Raw genomic sequence first — 21,451 nt, forward strand, 5'->3', positions numbered from 1 at the left:
GCATTAGGTTACTAAAGAAGGTTCAGGGGCCATTAGTCCACAAGGATGTTCATTTTCTACTACGCCACTGGACTAAGCCTGTGCACACCTCAAATTGAAATGAAGTCATTTGCCCTGTCTATGCTGATGCTTTGCATCACATTAAATTTAGTGTTAAAGCTGTACAGGGTATCTTTGATAAAGGTAATTGATATGAATACACGCTAAATGGAGAGTCAGGTTTTGATTTCATGCACCTTCATTTGTTAAATGTGTAAGCACAAGAAAGCATCTGGATCCACAGATCTCTAAATTTTAGGATAACAAAGTAACTGAAACTACCACAGCAATTTAAAATAAGTTGGATTTTTAAAGAAGCTGCAGCAAAAATTTGTCCTCTGCTTGAGACTTTACATGCCAGATTTTTAAAGACATTTATATAATTGAATATAGTGCATGCCATTAAAAATACGTGTTCATTTAGGAGAACCATAAACGGACCCTTTAATACAGAAGTAGAAGCAAGGCCTGCTAAAGCACATACCGAAAGGTATTTTTAAAATGCTCTCCAGTGTCAGCAAAAAAACCTTAACAAAACCCACAAGAGCAGTGAGTGATTCTAAAGAGAGATAATTTCATTTAAGGAGCTGTATGCTCATTGTCTGAAGCAAATGATGAATGTTGTAACAATGCTTTTTATTAAAGCTTTCACGGTTCTATTTATATTTGATATGTACACACATGGTATCTACCTCCACATATATTACATTAGAGTGGTGGTGGGCAACCTGTGGGCCACATGCAGTCTGTCAGGGTAATCTGCTGGTGGGTTGCCAGACAGTTTGTTTACATTTCCATAGCCGCCCACAGCTCCCAGTGGCCACAGTTCATCGTTCCCGGACAATGGCAGCTGCGGGAAGCAGCGCAGGCCACAATGACTTGCTGGCCGTCGCTTTCACAGCTCCCATTGGCCGGGAACGGCAAACCGCAGCCTCTGGGAGCTGTGGGTGGCCGTGCAAATGTAAACACTGTTGCCCACCTCTGCATTAGAGGGATATTTAAAAAAAAAAAAAAAAAAAAAAAAAAAAAAAAAAAAAGACATACACACAAATAACTAAACAATACTGTTTTGATGGCGAATACTTATGAGGACAAAGGAGGATCTTGACTATAATTTCAGATTTCCAGTTTTACAGTTAACTGTATTAATCAGATTCTGGGCTGAAGAAAAGGAGAGATGTTAGCTTCTTTACCAGTTGGGCTGGAAGCTCTCAAAGGACCCCTTGGCCCTTTGGCGGTTTCATTTTCATGGCAGTAAGCTACAGAGCTCAGCAAATAAGGTGGGTTGTGGGCTTTCAGAGCAAACTTACCAATGCATGGAGTAAGTACTGGCTCTTCACTTTAAGCTTTTGCTTTCCATATTAATAATGTAAATGGATGCTAGTGTTTTTAGGTTGCTATTAAAAACAAAGTACTTTTTACTAGGTTTTTATAGGCTTCCAAATTCCAAAAATCAAAGACTTTAAACCAACTAATGAGTTTCATGGAGAAAATGAAGACAGCATTTCCATTCTCTTTTTAAAAAAAGAATCACTAGCCACCATGATAGGGTTGGAAAGGACCACCTGGCTCATCTAGTCCAACCCCTTGTATCAACCATTAGAGTTTAATAAGGTGTTAACTAAAGTTTCGCCTGGAGCACACGTTCAAAATGTTTTAGTCTGTATTGCTTCTATTAACTTTTTAGCCAGTTTTATTCCACAAAGGAGTGTTAACAATCTTAACTTTATTTTTAAAAGCGTATATATACTTAAAATATGTAGAGTATGTTTACTGTTAACATGTAGTATGTTTCTCTCACTCTAGGACTGGTACAGCCTTTCCTCAGTAGGATCTCCCCCTGCTCACATGGAAAAGGGGCAGCAATGGCTCTATGGCAGTTTTCTCCCCCTCCAGACCACCATGGATGCTGCAAAGGTTCTGGGAGGTGTGATGGCCCCAGGGCAGAGCTAGGAAGTGGCCATGCTGTGTAACTTTGTCCCCTGGCAGTCCAGTGGCTATCTGAGCATGGACCTTTTCCCCATCAATCACCATGACCTGTGTGGTATTAGGAGAGCTCCCATCCTGGGAGCTCCAAAAAAAATGTTAAACCCTTCTCCCGAGAGTGGGGTTTGCAAGGTTCTCTTGTCAGATTTTCCTGCCAGAGTTTGCTTGGCTTTTTGAGCTATCCTCCTGAAGTTCTCTTTAGGAAGGTGCAATCTTAGCAACTGAAATGTCATTATAGACATCAAAATACAGCCAGGTTTACTGTACCTTGAATCTCCATAAACAATCAGCAACACATCTTCATTAGCACTATAGGTGAGTCAATTACATTTAGTGTTCATAGCTCAAGTTTATATCTTCAGTCTACCTTGCTAAATATTATTTGGTACTGGTGTCCAGGGCACAGTCACAAAATGATTGCCGAGAAGAGAGATTTCAACAGGATGGTCCACACAGATGCGATTAGGACACTGAAGACCAGTTTGCTAAAACTTGTTTGTTCTCCCCACTCCCCGCCCAAAATGTTTACTTTATAGAACAGTTATGATCTAGTATTTGAGAGTATATAAGAACGTTAATAGCATATTTTTTTTTAAAAGGATATATGCAATATAAATTACACTGCCAAAGAGCAATGCCTAAGTTATGCGCTTGCAAACATCCCTATATATTCATGAAAGTGATAGTGCGGAAGCACAGAGGATGAAATTCCTCTTGCTGAAGACCAGTCACTAGACTTAATGGGGATTTGAGTGGTGCATAGGCCCTGTGCTGGCCCCTTCACGGGGTAAATATTTCACGTAGAGTGAAAAACACACAAGCTATAAACAAATGTTAAAAATCTATTTAAGAAGGGTGTCTAAAGCCTCCCATCAAAAGATTAGGAAGTAGCCAATTTTAATGAATATACTGATGTGGAGTTTCATTATTTTGTGTTTTAAACTGAAGATAATTTCTCAAATTACTCATGGGATTTTTCCACCATGATTCATGAGTTACAAGATCATCTGTAACTCATGTCAATTACAAAAAACAAAAACAACCCCAAAACCAACCAAGAAATCCTGATAACTGGTGATGTAGACAACATTGATCAATTTTTCTAAAACATTTTTCTCTGCAGTCTATAAAACTCTGAAATAACAGTATCATTACATGTTTAACATTCTAAATCAGGAAATTAGATTTCAAAATTTGGCCAGCCAGGAATGGGTAATCAGTAGTCAGTTTTCCTTCTCTCCCTCCAGGGAGAGGATGGCTTGTACATGAGGGTATTAATGTGAAAGCACTAGTGAAAGGAAGGTCAATAGAATACTCCTTGGATTTGGAACAGAAGGTGTTGAAATTAACATTTCATAAGGGAGTCTTACCCTTACCATACAAGCCATTACTTTGTACCTGAGGAATGGTGTTCTCAATCATGATCTTGATCCCAGCACTTTAGATGATTTTAAATATTCTGAGCCCAAATCATAAAATACCTTGAAGATAGAGACCAAGATCTTGAATTTGATGTGATACTGTATGGAAAGCCAGCAGAGACCACAGAGGACAGGTTTGAAGTATGCAGCTCTATTATGTATTAGTTGAGGTTTCCAAATAGCTGCTGTTTTCATAACCAGGGTAGAATGTTTTGGTGTAGTCAAGTCAGGAGTAACAAAGGAATGCAACAACTGAAGTCAAGACATCATCCACCAGAGTAGGGTGCTGTTAGACAGACAGCCATAGAAGGTAGAATGTTTTACTTGCAGAAGCTAGTCTGCAAGAGCTTGGTGTACTTAAAGAATTCAGGAGCATTCAGTCCTCAACGTGTTTTCCTTCTCCAATAAGCATGATCTCCAGTTTCCGAGGGTTCAACTTCAGCTGGATAGTATTCATTCATAAATTAATTTCAGACTGGCAATTGGCAAATCTGGTCTAATGATACTGTCATAGTGAGAAGATTAGGTAGACTTACACATTATCTTGACACTTGGGTTCACGGTCTCTCACCATTTCTGCCAGTGGTTGAAGGTAAGTATTGAAGAAGAGCTAAAAGAGAATTGATCCTGTGAGATTCTGCACCTTTGCCACCAGATGCCATCTCACTTGCAGATCCCCATCCAAACCCTTTAGGGGCATCCCTCCAGGAAGATCTCAAACCATTTCACTGCCTTTCCCTTGACCTCGGCAACTGCCCTCAGATGGGACAGAAGTATCATGAACAAATGCTAGAGAGAGGTCCACGAATATGAGAATAGAGGTCTGCCCACCATCCTCTGACATCAAGAGATTGTCCATTACCACCGCTAATGCCATTTCTGTTCTATTCCCTGGACTGAATTCAGATTACACAAGGTCTCAGATAATGGATACTATTAATGAACTTGAGCTATAACCCCACCCCTATTTAGTTATTTTCCATTGAATTATTTAATGTTATAGTTAAGTGTATCCAAAATGATACATAAATGTTTTCCAATGATAATTAACAAGAGCAGATCAGTTATTTCATGTACAAACTGTACCCTAAAATACATTAATACAGCAACCTAGGCAACAAAAATTTGAAAATATTTTTGCCTCCTAGGACTCAAAAGCATCAGATTCTGTTTATAGTTTTCAAAGGGTTTTCTTTAATACTTTATAAGAAACTCTAAACTACAATTCATAATATTTCCATGTGGACAGTTTGAATCTCCTGCCTGTGAGATGGCACAAACGTTTACTCTCAAGTCTGCATTCCTCAAACTTGGCCACATTTGAAAGGAATGGATGAGTAACAAAATCCACTGTTTTGTATGAAAGATATTTGTGTTTATAGAACATCATTCTTATTCTGTGTACCAATCTACTGCTCTTCTATTTATTACATTAAACCCATTCCATTTACAAAAGTTTAAATTTAATTTCCTCACCTCCTACTCAATCAGAAATTGTGCGTTATCCATAATATTTTGGCTCTAAACAAAGAGATGAGGGAAGCACATCACCTGCTGTTTAAACAGCTCCAAGTGTCTAAGCCAGGCATTCCCTAATTGGAAGAATTCTCAAGGTTCTGTGGAGATTTCAAGAGTTCTGTAAACAGGAAGCAAGGATCTGATGGCAAAGGCCAAAATCAGCAATGCAACGGGTCCAATGCAACTACATTTTTACTTTTGACTATCCACTTCAGTTCTCCCTTGCTAAACCATTCTTTTTGGCTTGGTCCAGAACTATTTTATTAGAAGTTTAATGTGGCCACAAAGTACAAGTTTAAGAAAGAGGAGCAAAAAAACCAGCCATGCTGTCTGTAGTAGGCTATTAACCTAATTTATCCAGTTATTTCACAGTAGAAGGAAAACTTGTATGGTATAATATAGCTTAAGTAAGCTTTATATCAGTGACAATCAAAATCTGTGAAAGTTCACCAGAAAATAAGAGTTACTTAGTTTAAGCCTAATATTTAAGCATAAATTTTCCCCTTGGGTAATATTTTGCAAAAATTAATGTTGGCCTGATTTTCAGAATTGCCAAGCACTCACAAAACTGCACTGTTAAGTTTGAGACTCCTCAGTTGATGTGTTACTGGAAGCAGTAATATTCAGCTGGATTTTCAGAATTCATTCACAGATACCAATATGCAATAATAGTAAGCATGAGTAATGGATCAATATCTAACGTGCCAAATATGTTTTGGAAAGCAGTGACTGAGAATATATAATAAACAGGTTTTAATTACAAACAGGCCTAATGCACATTACAAAATAAGCACACCATTTTTTTTCTATTCTTAACAAAAGCAATGAGCATTTTGACGATGAATGCTATTCATTTAATCGGCTTTTTTATTTGAGTCTTTCCAGGAGTTTTGGAAACATGAATGAGTTAACTCACAACTCCTGTGAATTTGGGCACTATCATCCCTATTATAAATGGGGAAGTTAAGGGATACCGAAGCAAAGTAACTAATTTAAGTTCACACAGCACGTCTGGGACAAAGCCAGGGACAGAACCCAGAGTCTCCGACTTCCAATTATGCTTGTAATCTGAAAATCTTCATCTCCAGAAAGGATAATAGCCTTTAAAACCAAGTTTAAGCACAGTCCTAGTTCAAAAATGTTATTCTGTCCCACCTAACACACTTTTCATTCCACATGGACTTTATTCCTACTTTGCCAAAATCTGCCTCGCTGAAACAGCCCCAAGTTTGTCACTACTGAATGGCTTTTCTGTTCATCCTGCAGACCAGCTTGTTTATCTATGGCTTCTAGCAAACCTTTCATATAGTAAGATGTTTTTCCAATTAGTCACCAAGAGGAATAGCTGCTTTTGGAGGAGTCTCCTTAATGTGCAGTCAGTACAGAGGATCCTAGGTAGACATAGAAAAAAAACTCAAATGCCCTATCACACAAAACTTAAGTAAATCTGCCCATCTTTCTCAGTCAGAGTTTTCTATGACTGGGAAACCCCACGATAAAACTGTATGTAAACACTGCTCTTGTGTTGGTATTGTCATAGCCTTACTGCCACAAACTAAATTAAAAGAAGTCTACTTGTTCTCCTTCAATATCCTGGTATTTCTTTTAATCTTTTCAGAATAGGTTCATTTAGATCAATTTTTTTAACTTAAATTTATGCCCACAGACCTCATGTTTCCTTTCTCAAGACTTTTGCTGACTATCTTCTGTTTCTTATTCCTCAGTATTTGTTCCTTCAATATCGCACTATTCTAACCTATTATTTCATTCATGTTTTCCTCCCCAGCACACTTTCGTTTCTACTCCCAAAGCTTGTATATAGCACCAAGGTCATGAAGTCCCAAAGGTTATGCACTTGCCACGTGGATCAACCGGGAAACCATAGATGATACTCATTATCTGGTCCTATCTGGACAACCTACTGACAATACATTCCCCAAGACTTCTACAAATTAAGTTTACATTGCCAAAATGCTTGTGCAGGAGAGTTCCCTCTGAAACACACACAAGCACAGCTTTTAAGAAAAGCCATTATACAACAAACTGCATAACAAGTGAGGATGAGTAGGCAGGAAAAGATCCCAGCTCAGCAAAAGTACCTAACAACATACTTAAGTCCCATCCACTTTAATGGGGCTCAGTGCATTGCTGAATCTGGGGTTCAAAGGACACACCGAGGACTCATCCTTCTAAACCCAGGAAAGAAACATGATAGTCCTGTTTTCTCCACAATCCAGTTCCCTTTCTTACTTTGATTCCATTCTTCTCTCTCCAGCCTGTCCCTGCACCCTTGCTCTAAATATCTGGTGCCTTGACCTGTATATTGTGGATACAACTGGGAAGAGCTTTGCCTGTCCTGAGCAGCCAGCACGGAAAACTACCAACAGTTAGGAATATTGAGGGGGTTAGAGTTTACTAAGGTTTTCAGGATCTTTACCAAAAAACATTTCAATTTTCTCCATTATCCTCTTCACTATTAGCACCATAGGTGAAGCAGATAAAAGGTTAGGTAGCGTTCAATGTAATGATGTCCTTTAACATTGTTTGCACTGGTGAAATCAGTCTTATCATGGAGTCACAGACAGTTCCCTTAGACACTCCAGTCTATCTTGCCACCCAGGTAAGCTGGACTATGTGATAAATGGTCACTTACACCAAAAAAATCATAAAATATTCAGATTGCACCCAGTCTCAAGAGAGCAGTTACAAATGCAGGTCAATTTCCATCCTAGATCTCACACCAAAAAACAATGTTGGCAGCCAATTCTATACTAAACTAACTAATGACTTATTAGCTAGCTAAAAGGAATGAGAGTTATTGAGAGGTTAAAGCAGGTAAAAATGTATGTACCAGTGAGTCAGAGTTTATACTTTCAAATGGAGCAGAGATGTAGTAATCTGCCAGTTTCCCAAAAGTCTCTCAACACTACCCAGAAAACTCTGGGGATCTCAGTCTTCTCATTCAGTTATTCTATCCTATTACAATCCAAACAATCCAGAGAGGAAGAATTTTTCCTTATGTTCATACGTACAGCATTTTCTTATAGTAAAGAAGCTGACAGAATGACTACCCAAGCTTTTTCTTTGATGGCGGAGAGAGAGGAATGCATTTAGTCTTTGTGAGCGATGATCAGAGAGCAATGTCCACTGGCCTTCAAATGCTCGAGAATTAGCACTTTCCTGTTAAAGTTCTTCATTTGCATTACACAAGGCTTCTTTCTCATTAGATGCGTTATTTAGTTGCATACAATATAAATGTTTGTTATTACATTATAACAGGATACAAATAAGTGAAAACCATGTTAATAACATCCCATTAGTTTTCATGAAGTTTAAACACTACATACACTCTTACACGTTTAACAATCGCTTTGATGTATATACCAATACACGAGTGAACGGGCCTGGCTTCCTGGTACGAGTTTATAAGCCGATGCCTAGGTCTTTGCCAGAGGTGGCACTTGGCTTACCAGCATCACACATGTAATAGCCATTTAAAAATAAAATAGTTCACTATACAAGATTGCTTCAAAAGCTTCTTACCACCAAGAAACAGTAAGTTACTGGGGAATCATGGCATGAATATTTTTGCTTGAAGTAATTAAAAAAAAAACACAAATCAACCTAAAAGAATATCTATTCCCCCACCCCCGCATTTGCCACTTAACTAGCTCCTGAGCTTTTGGTCTGTAATCAGCTGGTTAGCACACAGTATTATTATTAAAGAACTATTTTTGTCAGCCGTTTTCTTATGGTTTGTTGTGTAAATCAAAAAAAAGTTCTGGATCTAACAAAACTCTTATTTCAATTAGCAATATAAGAATTCTAGAGAGCATATAATGTCTTGAATTGGGCTACATTTAATCTTTCCCTTTACATTTTCCATTACAGTAAATTAGAACTGCCAAGAATGGTTTTTTAAGACAAAGATTTGGATCCATATCGCCAGCATTTGCCCAACACCTTCACAATACTGTTCTGAATTAGACAGTAATGTTATAAAATGGGTAAATCTTGCCTACAATACAGCTGCTTGTCTTAGGCAGATTACTGCCCAATTCTGTGCCAGTAGGCTCAGGGGTATATGGTTAAAATGTGCTAAAAATATATTTGTGCTACTTTTAAGCAGACACCATCTTTGTTCTGTCTTTGTACAGTGGCTAACACAATGAGGTCCTGGTCCTTGACTGGGGCTCCGAGGCACTTCTGCAATACAAATATTCTACCAGGACCTAAAAAATTGCATCTCTCCCCATATCACACAAATTGCAGTGGTGGTCAGATGCAGTGCTCAAGATGGAGATCTAGCTTTCTACATGAAGAGGAGCTAATGGCAAGACACTTGCAGTGAAGACCCCATAGGCTCTAAAACTTGCTTTCCCCTTTGCTTTCTGAACATACTGTAAGATCTATCTTTTCTCCCAGTCATGGAAGAATAACATCTGAAGGGATGAGTTTTGTCTTAGCCAAAGCTGTTTATTACTGATCTTAATTATTCAGGGATAATTAAGCAGCATATTGTTCATATACACATTTTATAAGAATGAAAATTTAGCATTGCAAGGGAACCCAGAGCATGGAAGGGGCATCTACCAACTGATTATTTTTACAAATCATATTAAATAAAGTACCTGTGTAAACAAGTGTTCTTTTTTTTATCATAACATTAATTAATTTCACAATATTTTCTTCATTTTCAAACTTCACCTTGGGATACAGAGATACAAATACACACTAAAATATAAAGCAAGGTGAAAAGTCTCTTTTTGATTAAGGTAAAGTTTCTGTTTCTGACAAATAAATAAAAGGAAATTTCCAGCAAGTTATAAATATTTGGTCAACATTAGGCAGCAACTTTTAGTTGACCTAAATATCACAAACACACACCTTATTTACAATTTCAAGTGATTTTGCCATTTTGCTGTTTCCAGAAAACCTTCAGGAAAGATCATGAACATTTCAGTTCCACTATAATAACTTGACAAACTAACACCAAAATTAAATATTACCTCTTCAGAGCTTCAAGTTGAATACCCTAATCACAACTATTATTTGGCTTCCAGAGCTTGTCTCTACCACCACAATCTAGTTCTCCAATTTTTCTTGACTTTGTCTCACCTGGATTTAGGGACTGAGCCCTTTTTGCACTGCAATAAATGGCATCAGACAGTGTAATATTTTCAATTATGACTAGCCAAGTGACATTTAGAATATTTAGGATTTATATTTTTAAACAACAAACCAGTAAACCTGACTATACCTTGATGACATAGATTTAAGCATAATCAGAGTTTAAGAAATAGGATTAAAGCAGTAAACTGCACACAGTGCTGCTTTCTTATCATCAGAGTTAGCTTCAGGCCTGGTACCAGGCACATTATAAAATGTATCAGGTTTCCATTGCCCTCTCTTTGTTCTAGCAGTAGCTAGAGAAGATAGTGATACTCAGACCTCAGTGGTACAGGAGCCAAATTAGTGAGCAACATTACCCAAAAGAGCCACAGCAGTGTGAATTCATTGTTTCATTTACTGCATCCTGATTGGTTAATAATTAAATCACACTGTGTTTTAATATCATGTGCTGCAAAGAGGTGCAGAAGATACATTAAAGAATCACTCTCAGCTCCTGAGTCTCAGTTTGAGTATCACTGTGCTAGAGGTTCACACACCTATATATTGTTTGTGTGTGAAGGTTTGACATGGTATTTCTAGATTGAAATAAAAATAAGTAATTAGTTGCAATTAAGAAGTTTTCCAGTAAGGCACTGCCCCTGACCACATCACCGAGGAGCAAGGTACTTGCACACTTAAGAGACATATGACCTATGCTCAATTGCTTAGGAACTTAAACAGTCCTTATGTTTCTGAATGCTGTAAGATTAGACTACAGTGAAGCTTGACATATTACGTATGTCAAAAGTCTCACTGTAATCCATGGTATCTCCTGGACTCTAGGTTTATCTAGAATTGATTAGAGTGTGAAAATCTGACGCTTTGAATGACAATTGTTTTCTTACTTGATTTTACTGAAGTTTTGTACTTATATTTTTCATACATACATACAACAAAATAGTCAAAAATATGTGACACAGAATGACTGAATACGATCCACAATTGTAATCATTATGTTAAGGGAGAAGGAAAAAAAACTATCAGCATTTGCCTTTTCTATTTATTGTCTTCAGTGAAATCTATATTTCTTTTTCTGAAAAAAAATTAAATTATTTCATTCACAAACCAGAATCTGTCCACACACAGGATTTTTAATCAAAAAATAAAATGGATCTTAATTTCCACTAGGTAAAAAAGGGGGCATGGGAAGAAGCATTTTATAGCCTCTATGATTATTAAATCACTAATTCCTAACAAACTCACTCTATACTATAGTCAGTGATTCAACCTAGAAAATTCCTCCCTCTAAACTATCTGTTCCCTGGCTTTTAACATTCAATGACTTCCCAACCAAGGAATATATTTCCCTTTCCTGTATGTATTTTTCTGTGGTTTAATTTATCATTCACTAAATACATTACAACATACTACTTAATCTCTGTCTACAGCTTCAAGACCACCAAGTAGCTCCAAGAGGAATTGCAAAAATATATCTGATTATATTTCAATGGACTGTTTTTCTTTTCAAACAGAAATGATAAAACATGTACGGTTAGGCAGTTTTCTGATGAATTGTATACTTACTAATAAACTTGTTTTGCATAGTCTCTAGCAGAGCCTGGTGGGCATCTTCTGTTTGCAAAGCACGTGAACATTCTCTGGCCAGTATGGTCCTTACAAGGTGCTCTCCACAACCTACACAAATATCACCACCAAGAATAATTAGAATATAGTTACCATTCACAGGTACTGATAGTTCTTTTATAACCACACAGTAAAGAGCTTTATTTGATAGAGGATTTCACTATTATATTAAAGGTTCTGACATTGGTTCCTCTGCAAGTTCAAATATCAGCAATCGAACCGGACAGTATAATTCACTTAAAGCTCCATGGTAAAGACACACAGAGAAAAGAGGCAAGGATTAAATACACAGAAAGCAAACAGGTGAGGAAAAGGGGTAAGAAGAAAAGGGAAAGCATCATGGTGTACGATTAATCATCTCCCTCAAGATTCTGCAACCATAACTCACATGAGTCATCTACACACAAGTAATCATACTGGTCACTCAAGTGAATAATTATGTAATCTAGCCCTTAGATTAGAAGTTTGTAAAACACAGATCTACCTTACACAGATATCTTCTGGTCATTACATAAATGATATAATATTACTAAATGTAATAATCTGAGCTCAGGTTTTAGAGCCAAAAACTTCCAAACTTAATCCCATCTTTAACACCACCTCCAGGTATGATTTAGCCTTTCTGCCTCAGTTTTCCAATCACAACATGGGAATAAGGGAAGTTTACTTGTAATTAGGTTTTTGAAGGCACAACTGCTCTTGGGTTTTATGTTTCTTGCTAAGAACTCCTCTAGCTCACAAAACTTTGTCTTAAGGAACTGAGAGTGTTTCATGCAGACCTTTAGTCACTGCCTCAATGTGTTAACATAGCCTTCTGCAATTTACTGACAAGCAGGAAGAAAAGTTACTTAACCCATACTTCTGGTGTATATGTTAGTCTTTTCATCTGTTTTTTCTGCTATGGTATGCTGTATGTCTATAATGGTCCTTTAGCATGTACAGTTCAGTTCAAGTTGTATGCTGCATGTTTATTACAACTATGTTTTCTTGGACAGGAGACTGAATTTGTGATACTTTTTGGGCATAAGATATTACTATCCCATTCTTTCTTCCACAAGCTGGCAGGTTTTATTCCACTAGTCAGTGGGAGGATCAGATAGCAATGATCTAAATAGACCCCAATTACACTGCTCTACAGCCAAAATGCTTCTGAAATAAATGTAGTCAAACTTTACTAATTCTGGGTCACTGAGAACGAAAATGATGCTTAAAATTGTTGATTGGCTCTAGTTTCCAAGATATGCTATTGGGTCAGTATATACAACCCTTGACTTGGGAATGGCGGAGGATAAGTGAGTTATAAAGGGAAGGGATCTCAATTTAAACCAGACATGACTAAAATACATCTTTGACTGGATCTATGAATAAATCTATGACTGGGTTTGGACAGTACTTGCTTTTTAGGCAAAACAATGAATGATGCAATCTGAAGCTGGTATTGCGCCATACATGATATGAATTACATCATGTTATTCCTAGAAGTCATGGATGATGCAATCATAACGAAGCTTACATCACTCTGCTGAACAAATTGCCCTATATCAGCTCTAGAAATCATACAGTGTCGTGCTCTCTTATTTGTCAGTGTTTGATTTTGCAAAGGGACACATTTCTGTTTAGCCAAAGTGAGCAGAGATGCCTCGTACTTGTGTGAACAGTGCAGATAACTTCTGCTATGTTTGTGGTGAAGTGACTTTTGCATCACAAAAGCGCGGTATAACCACTATGGTTAAGAAAACCTATCACCTTTATTTTGGCTGCAAAATTGGAGATCAGGACAAGAGGTGGGCCCCACACATATGCTGAGACACTTGTGCAACAAATCTTCGCCAGTGGTTGAACAGGAAAAGGAAATCTATGCCTTTTGCAGTGCCAATGATTTGGAGAGAGCCAACAGATCATACCAGCAATTGTTACTTCTGCATGGTGCCTCCAGTTGGGAAAGGTGTGTCAAAGAAGAAAAAGTGGACTGTGCATTATCCAAACATTCTATCAGCTATACGCCCAGTACCCCACGGAGAAAGAATGCCGGTTCCTGATGCACCAGAATCATTCTCATTTGAGTCAGACGAGGAAGAGGAAGAGGATGAAACTTCTGGTCCTGAACCATCAATGTCACAGGACCCACATTTTCTCCCATCCTCCTCCTCTGAACCACACCTCATAACACAAGGTAAACTGAATGACCTTGTCAGGGATTTGGAACTACCCAAGAGTAAGGCAGAGCTGTTGGGCTCCAGACTACAGCAGTGGAATCTCCTGGCAGGTGATGTTAGGGTTTCCATGTTCCGTGACCGTCAAAAGGACCTTGTCCCATTCTTCTTCATGGAAGGTGATCTTGTAGCCTGCAACAACATCGATGGTCTGATGGCAGCCCTCAACATCGTTCACGATCCAAATGAGTGGAGACTGTTCATTGATTCATCGAAGACGAGTCTTAAAGCTGTTTTACTGCATAATGGCAAAGTTTGGCCATCAATTCCAGTTGGTCATGCAGTCCATATGAAGGAAACCTATGACAACATGAAACAACTTTTGAGGTGCATAAACTATGACCAACATCAGTGGCAGCTTTGTGGTGATTTGAAGGTTGTTGCTCTCTTGCTTGGTCTGCAGACTGGATACACAAAGTACTGCTGTTTTCTCTGTGAATGTGATAGTCGTGCAAGAGATTCCCACTACATCAAGAAAGACTGGCCGCTCTGACAGTCATTGGAGCCTGGGAGGAAAAGCGTTCAGCAACCACCAGTTGTTGAATCAAGGAACATTTTGTTACCACCCTTACACATCAAGCTGGGTCTGATGAAGAACTTTGTCAAGGCCATTGACAAAACACAAGCAGCTTTCAAGTACCTCCATGGAAAATTTCCAAGGTTAAGTGAAGCTAAGATAAAGGAAGGTGTCTTTGTTGGTCCTCAGATTCGTGAACTTCTTCGAGATGACGCATTTGACCATGCACTGCGTGTCAAGGAAAAGACGGCATGGAAAGCCTTCTAGTAAGTGGCAATAAATTTTCTCGGAAACAACAAGGCAGACAACTACAGGTTGTTGGTGGAAAACCTCCTCAAGGCATACAAAAGCCTTAGTTGCAACATGTCACTAAAGATACATTTTTTGCACTCTCATCTAGATTTTTTTCCACCGAACTGCGGAGCACTGAGCGACGAGCATGGCGAGCGATTTCACCAGGACATTGCAACAATGGAGAAACGCTATCAGGGCAAATGGAGCCCATCAATGCTTGCAGACTATTGCTGGACAGTGACAAGAGATGCTCCATTTAATGAATACAAGAGACAAGCCAAGAAGCGCCGAGTAGACATTGAATAGGACTAAACTATGTACAGAATAGTTTTTTGCCTTTTGTTTCATAATCAATTTCATTTATATAACCCTTATATTTGAATTTAGCACATTAAAATACATAATAAATAGCACATTTTATATCTGAAGCAGACGACTTCTCAAAAATTGTAGACCAGTGTTACATCTATCTAGGGAAGCTGAAGTGGGCTATCAACTGTGCTCCAGTTAGCAAAAAAAAAAAAAAAAAAAAAAAAAAAATAGGCCTCCTAGAGAGCTAGCAAGTCAGCCTAACTGAACCGCTGAAAGATGAAAATTATTTAAAGTCATTTACATTTAGGTCACTAGTTACTGGTTTGGTCATTAGGAAATCCCATTATCAATCCTCTGATTCTACTTCTGTTTGGTATGGAGGCATCACGTGTAAACTTCAAAAACAAAGATTGTTACAATTAGGGTTACTATTTTAAGGATTTTTTTATTCCAGGCACATGAAGGTCCAATGTTTAGTACTGAAAATCTGTTTTTAAAATCTGTATTTTCCATTAATATCATTTTTTTCCATCTAAACCACCACCCTACAAGCACACAGGAGAGATTAGCTATTCTACTCCACAAATAATTTTCAAAAAATGCAACAACTGTAGCCACACCGGAAGAAAAACATGAAGCACTAAATGTGGTTTTGTTAGGGCACAACTTCATTCACTTAAAATATCAGGGAATAGCCGCTCCAGTCCAATTTAGCCAATAACCAGATCCCTTCCATAAGTAGTACCTGCACTGGACATCTACCCCATTTTTGTAGTTATTAAGTTGAGACATTTTAACCTAACTTCCTGACTACTCCCTGAGCCAGTGAGGAAGATGAAAAATCCACCCTGCCATTCCTTTCCAGCCCCCAAGGAAAAAGGTGACTAGCATAAATGCCCACAGTGGATCATGAGGAAACCTGGTTCTATTCTGATTCCCTGGGTAGGAGGGTGGGTGTTGCCAGCCTCACTACAATGAGATCCTCTAGGGTCACCTGGAAGGGCAGTCCCTTCTTGCCCAGTCCAGTCACTTATTGTTTCTCCCTGCTCTGTCCAGGTATACTTCCCCCTTCCTCCTCTCTGCCACCAACTGCAGAGGGATTCCCCCCCCTTTTCTTCCAGTCAGCAGGACAAAGGACCCCGCTGCATACAGTTCCAGTGAGGACACTGTTCATTGCCAGATTATGGCAACCTTACTTTGGCTTCCTGGTATTCCTATGTTTTTTATTAAGTAATTAAAACAATCCCATTAACCTAAAAATCAAGGAGATCTACTGTACAGATCTTTGCAAAAAAGAGTCTACTGTGTGTTTCCTCAGACTGCTAGAGCTAAAAATGTTATATCTACATTTATCTATTTACTTGATGTCACACACATCTGGAAATTATCAGGGGGTAGCCGTGTTAGTCTGTATCTACAAAAACAACAAGGAGTCTGGTGGCACCTTAAAGACTAACAGATTTATTTGGGCATAAGCTTTCGTGAGTTAAAACCTCACTTCTTCGGATGCATAGAGTGAAAGTGCAGTTACTTATTGTTTCTAAACAGGTGCTTAGTATGTCTGGTTCAAGCATCTGCAAATAAAGTACAGTTAATATTTTGTCATTAAAAATATAAGGGTATTGTTTCTTACTTTCTATATGCAATAAAATGTAATTTTATCTGTTGATTCATTTTGGAAAGCAGCTCTAAAAGTTTTTCTTCTCTACTATCACAACCTTAGACTTTGCACCTTGAGTGCAAAACTAATGACAGCAATTGGACTGACCGCTTACTTTTTTATAAACTAGTCAAAATGCTCAATTTCTGTGGTTCTTCCCACAAACTCCAAGGCCCCAAAACTTTGCTGCTACAAAGCCCATGTGTAATTCCAGCGCAAAAGGCTTCTGCTCTGCTGCTTCAGAGCTTAAAACTCTGGCTTTAGCAAGATGCTCTTCCCTCACTGGTACAGAGAAATAAGTCTATCACCTCATAAGCTCAAATAAGATAAGCTACATTAATGGTATTTTACAAACTGAGAAAACAGCTTCATTGAAATAAATGGGTGGGGTAATAGTAAGGGCTACTAAAAGAGAGCTCTCAAATCAGGGCCAAATTAACCTTTTGTGGGCCCTGCCTTCCCGCTCTGCCCTGAGGCCCCATCACCACTCAGCCTTTTTCCCCTGAAGCCCCACCTGCTGCTCACATGGGGAAGGCGGGAGCGAGGCTGAGAAGGGGCAGAGAGGAGCAAGCATCGGGCAGGGCCTCGAGGGGAAAAGGCCAAGCGGGGGCAGGGCCCCGGTCCAGGCACCAGGGCCCCTTCTTAGTGTGGGGCCTGGTGCCATTGTAAACCCAGTACTGACTCAAATCACCAGTCGAATGAATTAACTGTTGATAGTGCTTCAAGATTTCTTTTTTAAATAAGGGCATGAACATTCTTATTATTCTACAGTATTTAAAATATTGCACTTACTACAAGTTACAATTGTTGCTTTGACTCTTCAAAAGGCAGCATAAATTAATGGATTGAGCACCAGGCTTGGAGCCAGAAACTCTTGAGTTTTATTCCCAGCACTGCTATTAACTTGATCTGGTCACGGGTAAATCATTTTTAGAGTCCGATCCAAAATGTGCTGAAGTAAATGGAAAGACTCCCACTGACTTCACAGGTCCTGACCTCTGTGCTTCAGTGTCCCCATCATCTCTGCTGGAGGGTAATTAGTACTTCATATTTTCTAAGCACGTAGAAAGAATAATCCCAAGTATTTTCTCTATATTTGTATGAAGCTCATAATACCCATTGAGACCAAAGGCTAATATGCCAGAAAAACAAACAGCTCAAACATGGTTCAGATGGGGAAGGGAAATAACTGATGGCACTCTCCCAAACTCAGGCTACAACCTGAGTTCTGCAATGCTCAAGTAAGATGCAATTTAAAGTATATTGTGCAGATTTTCATGTGATCAGTGAAAATGTTAAATGCTCATATTTAATGGTTAGGCTTCAGCATTCCAGACTCAGTGACTATTTCAGCCTGACTGCAGACTCTGGCAGACACCAGTGCACTGGTTTATATTTCATTCACATTTTTACTGTGTGATTCTATTCCGAAAAGAGACTGAAAATGGAGTATTCTTACTCAACAGATCTACTCCCTAGGAGTAAATCAGCACAATCCTATTTCTGTATACAACACTGAATACACAAATTAGCCTGAAGATCCAGAGATAAGAATAGTGTCTAGTTCACTCTGGCTTGTACATTCAAAAGATAGGCTGCAGTAATTTAAAGAGACAGAGTATTTTTAAAGTTCAAAAATTTTAACATTTAAAACAGATCAATACAAAACCAGTGGTCTTCTGGTCTCTCCTCCACTGTGGAAGTAACAGTGGGAGAGGTAATTTGTAGCAAATGTTAGCCTGGAAATAAGGCCTGTAACTCCATTATAGTGCTCCAGTCCTGGCAGCTCAGAAAGTACACATGTAGTGCCAGCCTTCCAGCACGTTTCCTTTAAGTGAGCCATACAGCCCCTATTCTTGGCTTCTTGTTAAGCCAAACAGACAAGCTTCAGATACATTAATGCAGATTTTAAAGAACTCAACTCATTCGGCATTACCAGCAAAACATGGAAAAGAAATTTAATATGGGAGAAACTCCACTGAGAGATATTTCAGACAATTTGATAGAGGTGTTTCCAACAAGTCTTTAAACAAATTGAAGTACTAATTTAATGGAAAGTAACTAGATAGCTTGAATGTGGAGTCATATAGGCCAGGTCTACGCTAGAAACTTCTGCCGGTATAGTAGTGTTACTTAGGTTTGAGATTTTGTGTGTGTGACATTTCTACCCTGGCAAAAGCCCTAGTGTAGATTCAGTTATATTAGCATACATTAGCTTTTGCCGGTATACCTTATTTTGTTTGCCAAACCGATAAAAGCTATGCTAACAAAAGCACTTTGCTGTTATAAAGTGAGTGCACTAGGAAGGTTATATACTAGTACAGCTCTACTGGGAAACATTTTGTAGTGTAGACTAGGCCACAGTCAGAGAACCTCTATTTTATTAGTTTATTTGGTATCCAGAAACAATTCTATACTACCTGCAAACTCTTAACTTGGAAAGGGTGCTTACAGAACTGGTAACAAATAACTGTGCTTCTTCTGAACAGTATAATTTTGTTAATCCCCAACTCACTTTACTTCTAGTAGCCTCATTTCTACCTTCTACACCATGACCCAAAACAAGTGCTAATAGGGAAGGTACTAGTCATGGCTGTTCACTTTCTATCTAAGAAGCTTGAATCCTTAGTCAGCACCTCAGATAACAGACCTGAATGCAGTCTTCATCCATTTAAGAGGACAAATATGATCCCTTGGCCAGCCCAGTGGAAGTTCAACTGCTGCATGCAGTCAGTCATTCCTTCCTAGACTGACAAGACCCAGGAGTACAAAGGCGATTCGCAGGGCAATTTCTAATGACATTTAAAACCAACTCAAGCTAGCACTGATTAGTCCTGAACCTTCTTTAAAAAGAAGTAAGTTCAGCATGATGGAAGGTCGGAATTGGGGGGGGAGGGGGAATTTGAGGGAGTGTCTTGAGAATCCTCGTAGCAACAGAGGAAAAAAGACATTGGTTCGCCAATAAAGTTTTCCTCAAACTACAGATAAAGAGTATGTCTACACCGCAGCTGGGCGGGTGCTTACCAGAGCAGGTAGACAGACACGCGCTAGCTCTGCTTGAGCAAGTGCACTAAAAATAGCAGTGTTACCGGGGTAGCACAGGTGGATAGCTCAAACTAGCTACCTGAGTACAATCCTGGCCAGACCCCATGGTACGTAGTTGGGAGGCTATTCTGAGCCGCCACTCTGCTCCCCCTGGCTATATTGCCATCTTTAGGAGAGCTAACACATTTATCTACCCACATGCTCCCAGCTTCAGCATAGACATACCCTTAGATGACTGCACTCTCTAGATCCATTGAATTTGTGTCATCTGTTTTATAAAACCAGTAGAAGCGCAGACTATAAATGAGTCAATGCAAGTTATTCTCCTGAAGTACTATGTACAACATATCCAGATATGCCCAAATTAATATGAGAGACCACATGGTAATCTAGCAGAGACCCCGAGAGGGAAACCCAATTTAGAAAAGTCACCTACCTGCTCCTCTGAACACACCTGGTGCCTTTGAAAATCCCTTCATATTCTCCCCTTCAAAACCTTTAATATTTCTGATTTCACCTCGTTGCTCCTCTGTTGTCCCTTCCTCCTTCTCCTCTGCCCAAGCCTCACTAGTCACTCACTTGTTTCCATCTCACTGCCATCTTCATGCCTCCTTTGATGTGGCAATCTACTCCTAGAACTTCCTGTTCTGTTGCAATTTGTCACACCATCACCCTCCCTTAAACACAGAAGCTACATGCCCTATTCTTCTCTTCAGAGACTGTAAACAAAAAGCAAGATTTCAAAGAGTTACGGCATTCTCATGATGTATTCTTTAGTAGTCAAAACTAGTCATATTACATGATTGCTGAAAACCTTGTACACATTTCACTCCATTTTTTTTTTAAACTCTCATTCATCAAGGGACATCTTAAATGTAGGGCCCTATGCTGCAAACCCTTTTTATAACACAGAGCATATAACTATACATAATTCATTGATAGAAGTTTGCTGGATCAGACCTTCATATTGAGCTGTGGCAGAAGAGCATTACCCATGCAAATTATACTCCTGAGGGAAGTCTGCACCAAAAAAAATAAAAATTCTGCAAAATTCTGCACATTTTGTCAATAAATAAACGTGGAGGCTCCAGCATGGCAGTGGGGAGCAGAGGCCACTGGCTGCACAGAGGTGGGAGATCATCCTACAGCTTCCCCCCACTCCCTCCTGGGACAGGGATTCGGCGGTGAGGTTGCACCCGACCCTGACAGCACAAGGGCTGGACCTGCCCCAGAAACACCCTGGGATCCTGCCCTCTGCACCAGGTGTGGACAGACAGGCTCTGCCCAGCAGGATCCAAGTGTGAAGGGGCTTAGCTGGGGGATCCAGGCATGGGGTGACAGGATCTTGTATGGGGCAATCTGGGTGCAGGTGGCTCAGTGAGGGATCTGGATGCACAGGGGCTTGTTGTGGGGTTCTGAGTACAGGGGCAATGGGGCATTTTCTGCAGGAAAGTAAAGAAATTCTGCAAAGGGATATGAATTCTGCATGTGCGCAGTGACGCAAAATTCCCATGGGAGTAACATTAGTAGCCCTGCAGAAATACACACACTTAATTTGCATAATTTAGAGCATATAAAATGCAAATTAACTGTTGCTCATATGAAAAGTCTGTTATAATTGGATATGGATTGAATGTAAGAAAAATGGGTTTAAAAATGTCATGTGATATGATATACTTTAGCCGTAGCA

At 39.2% G+C, this 21,451-nt stretch overlaps 1 protein-coding gene across 3 annotated transcripts in view; it reads right to left on the bottom strand.

Annotated features, from left to right (window-relative positions):
* Window positions 1-21,451, bottom strand: part of TASP1 (taspase 1) — a 157,581-nt gene that overhangs the window by 44,214 nt on the left and 91,916 nt on the right. For all 3 annotated transcript variants that reach the window (XM_054023754.1, XM_054023752.1, XM_054023753.1), the window contains exon 11: window positions 11,661-11,771. In XM_054023754.1, the coding sequence (XP_053879729.1) occupies window positions 11,661-11,771 (111 nt within the window). The remainder of the gene's footprint in view (window positions 1-11,660; window positions 11,772-21,451) is intronic.

This window comes from Malaclemys terrapin, chromosome 3, assembly GCF_027887155.1.
Source record: "Malaclemys terrapin pileata isolate rMalTer1 chromosome 3, rMalTer1.hap1, whole genome shotgun sequence".
Lineage (NCBI taxonomy): Eukaryota > Metazoa > Chordata > Testudines > Emydidae > Malaclemys > Malaclemys terrapin.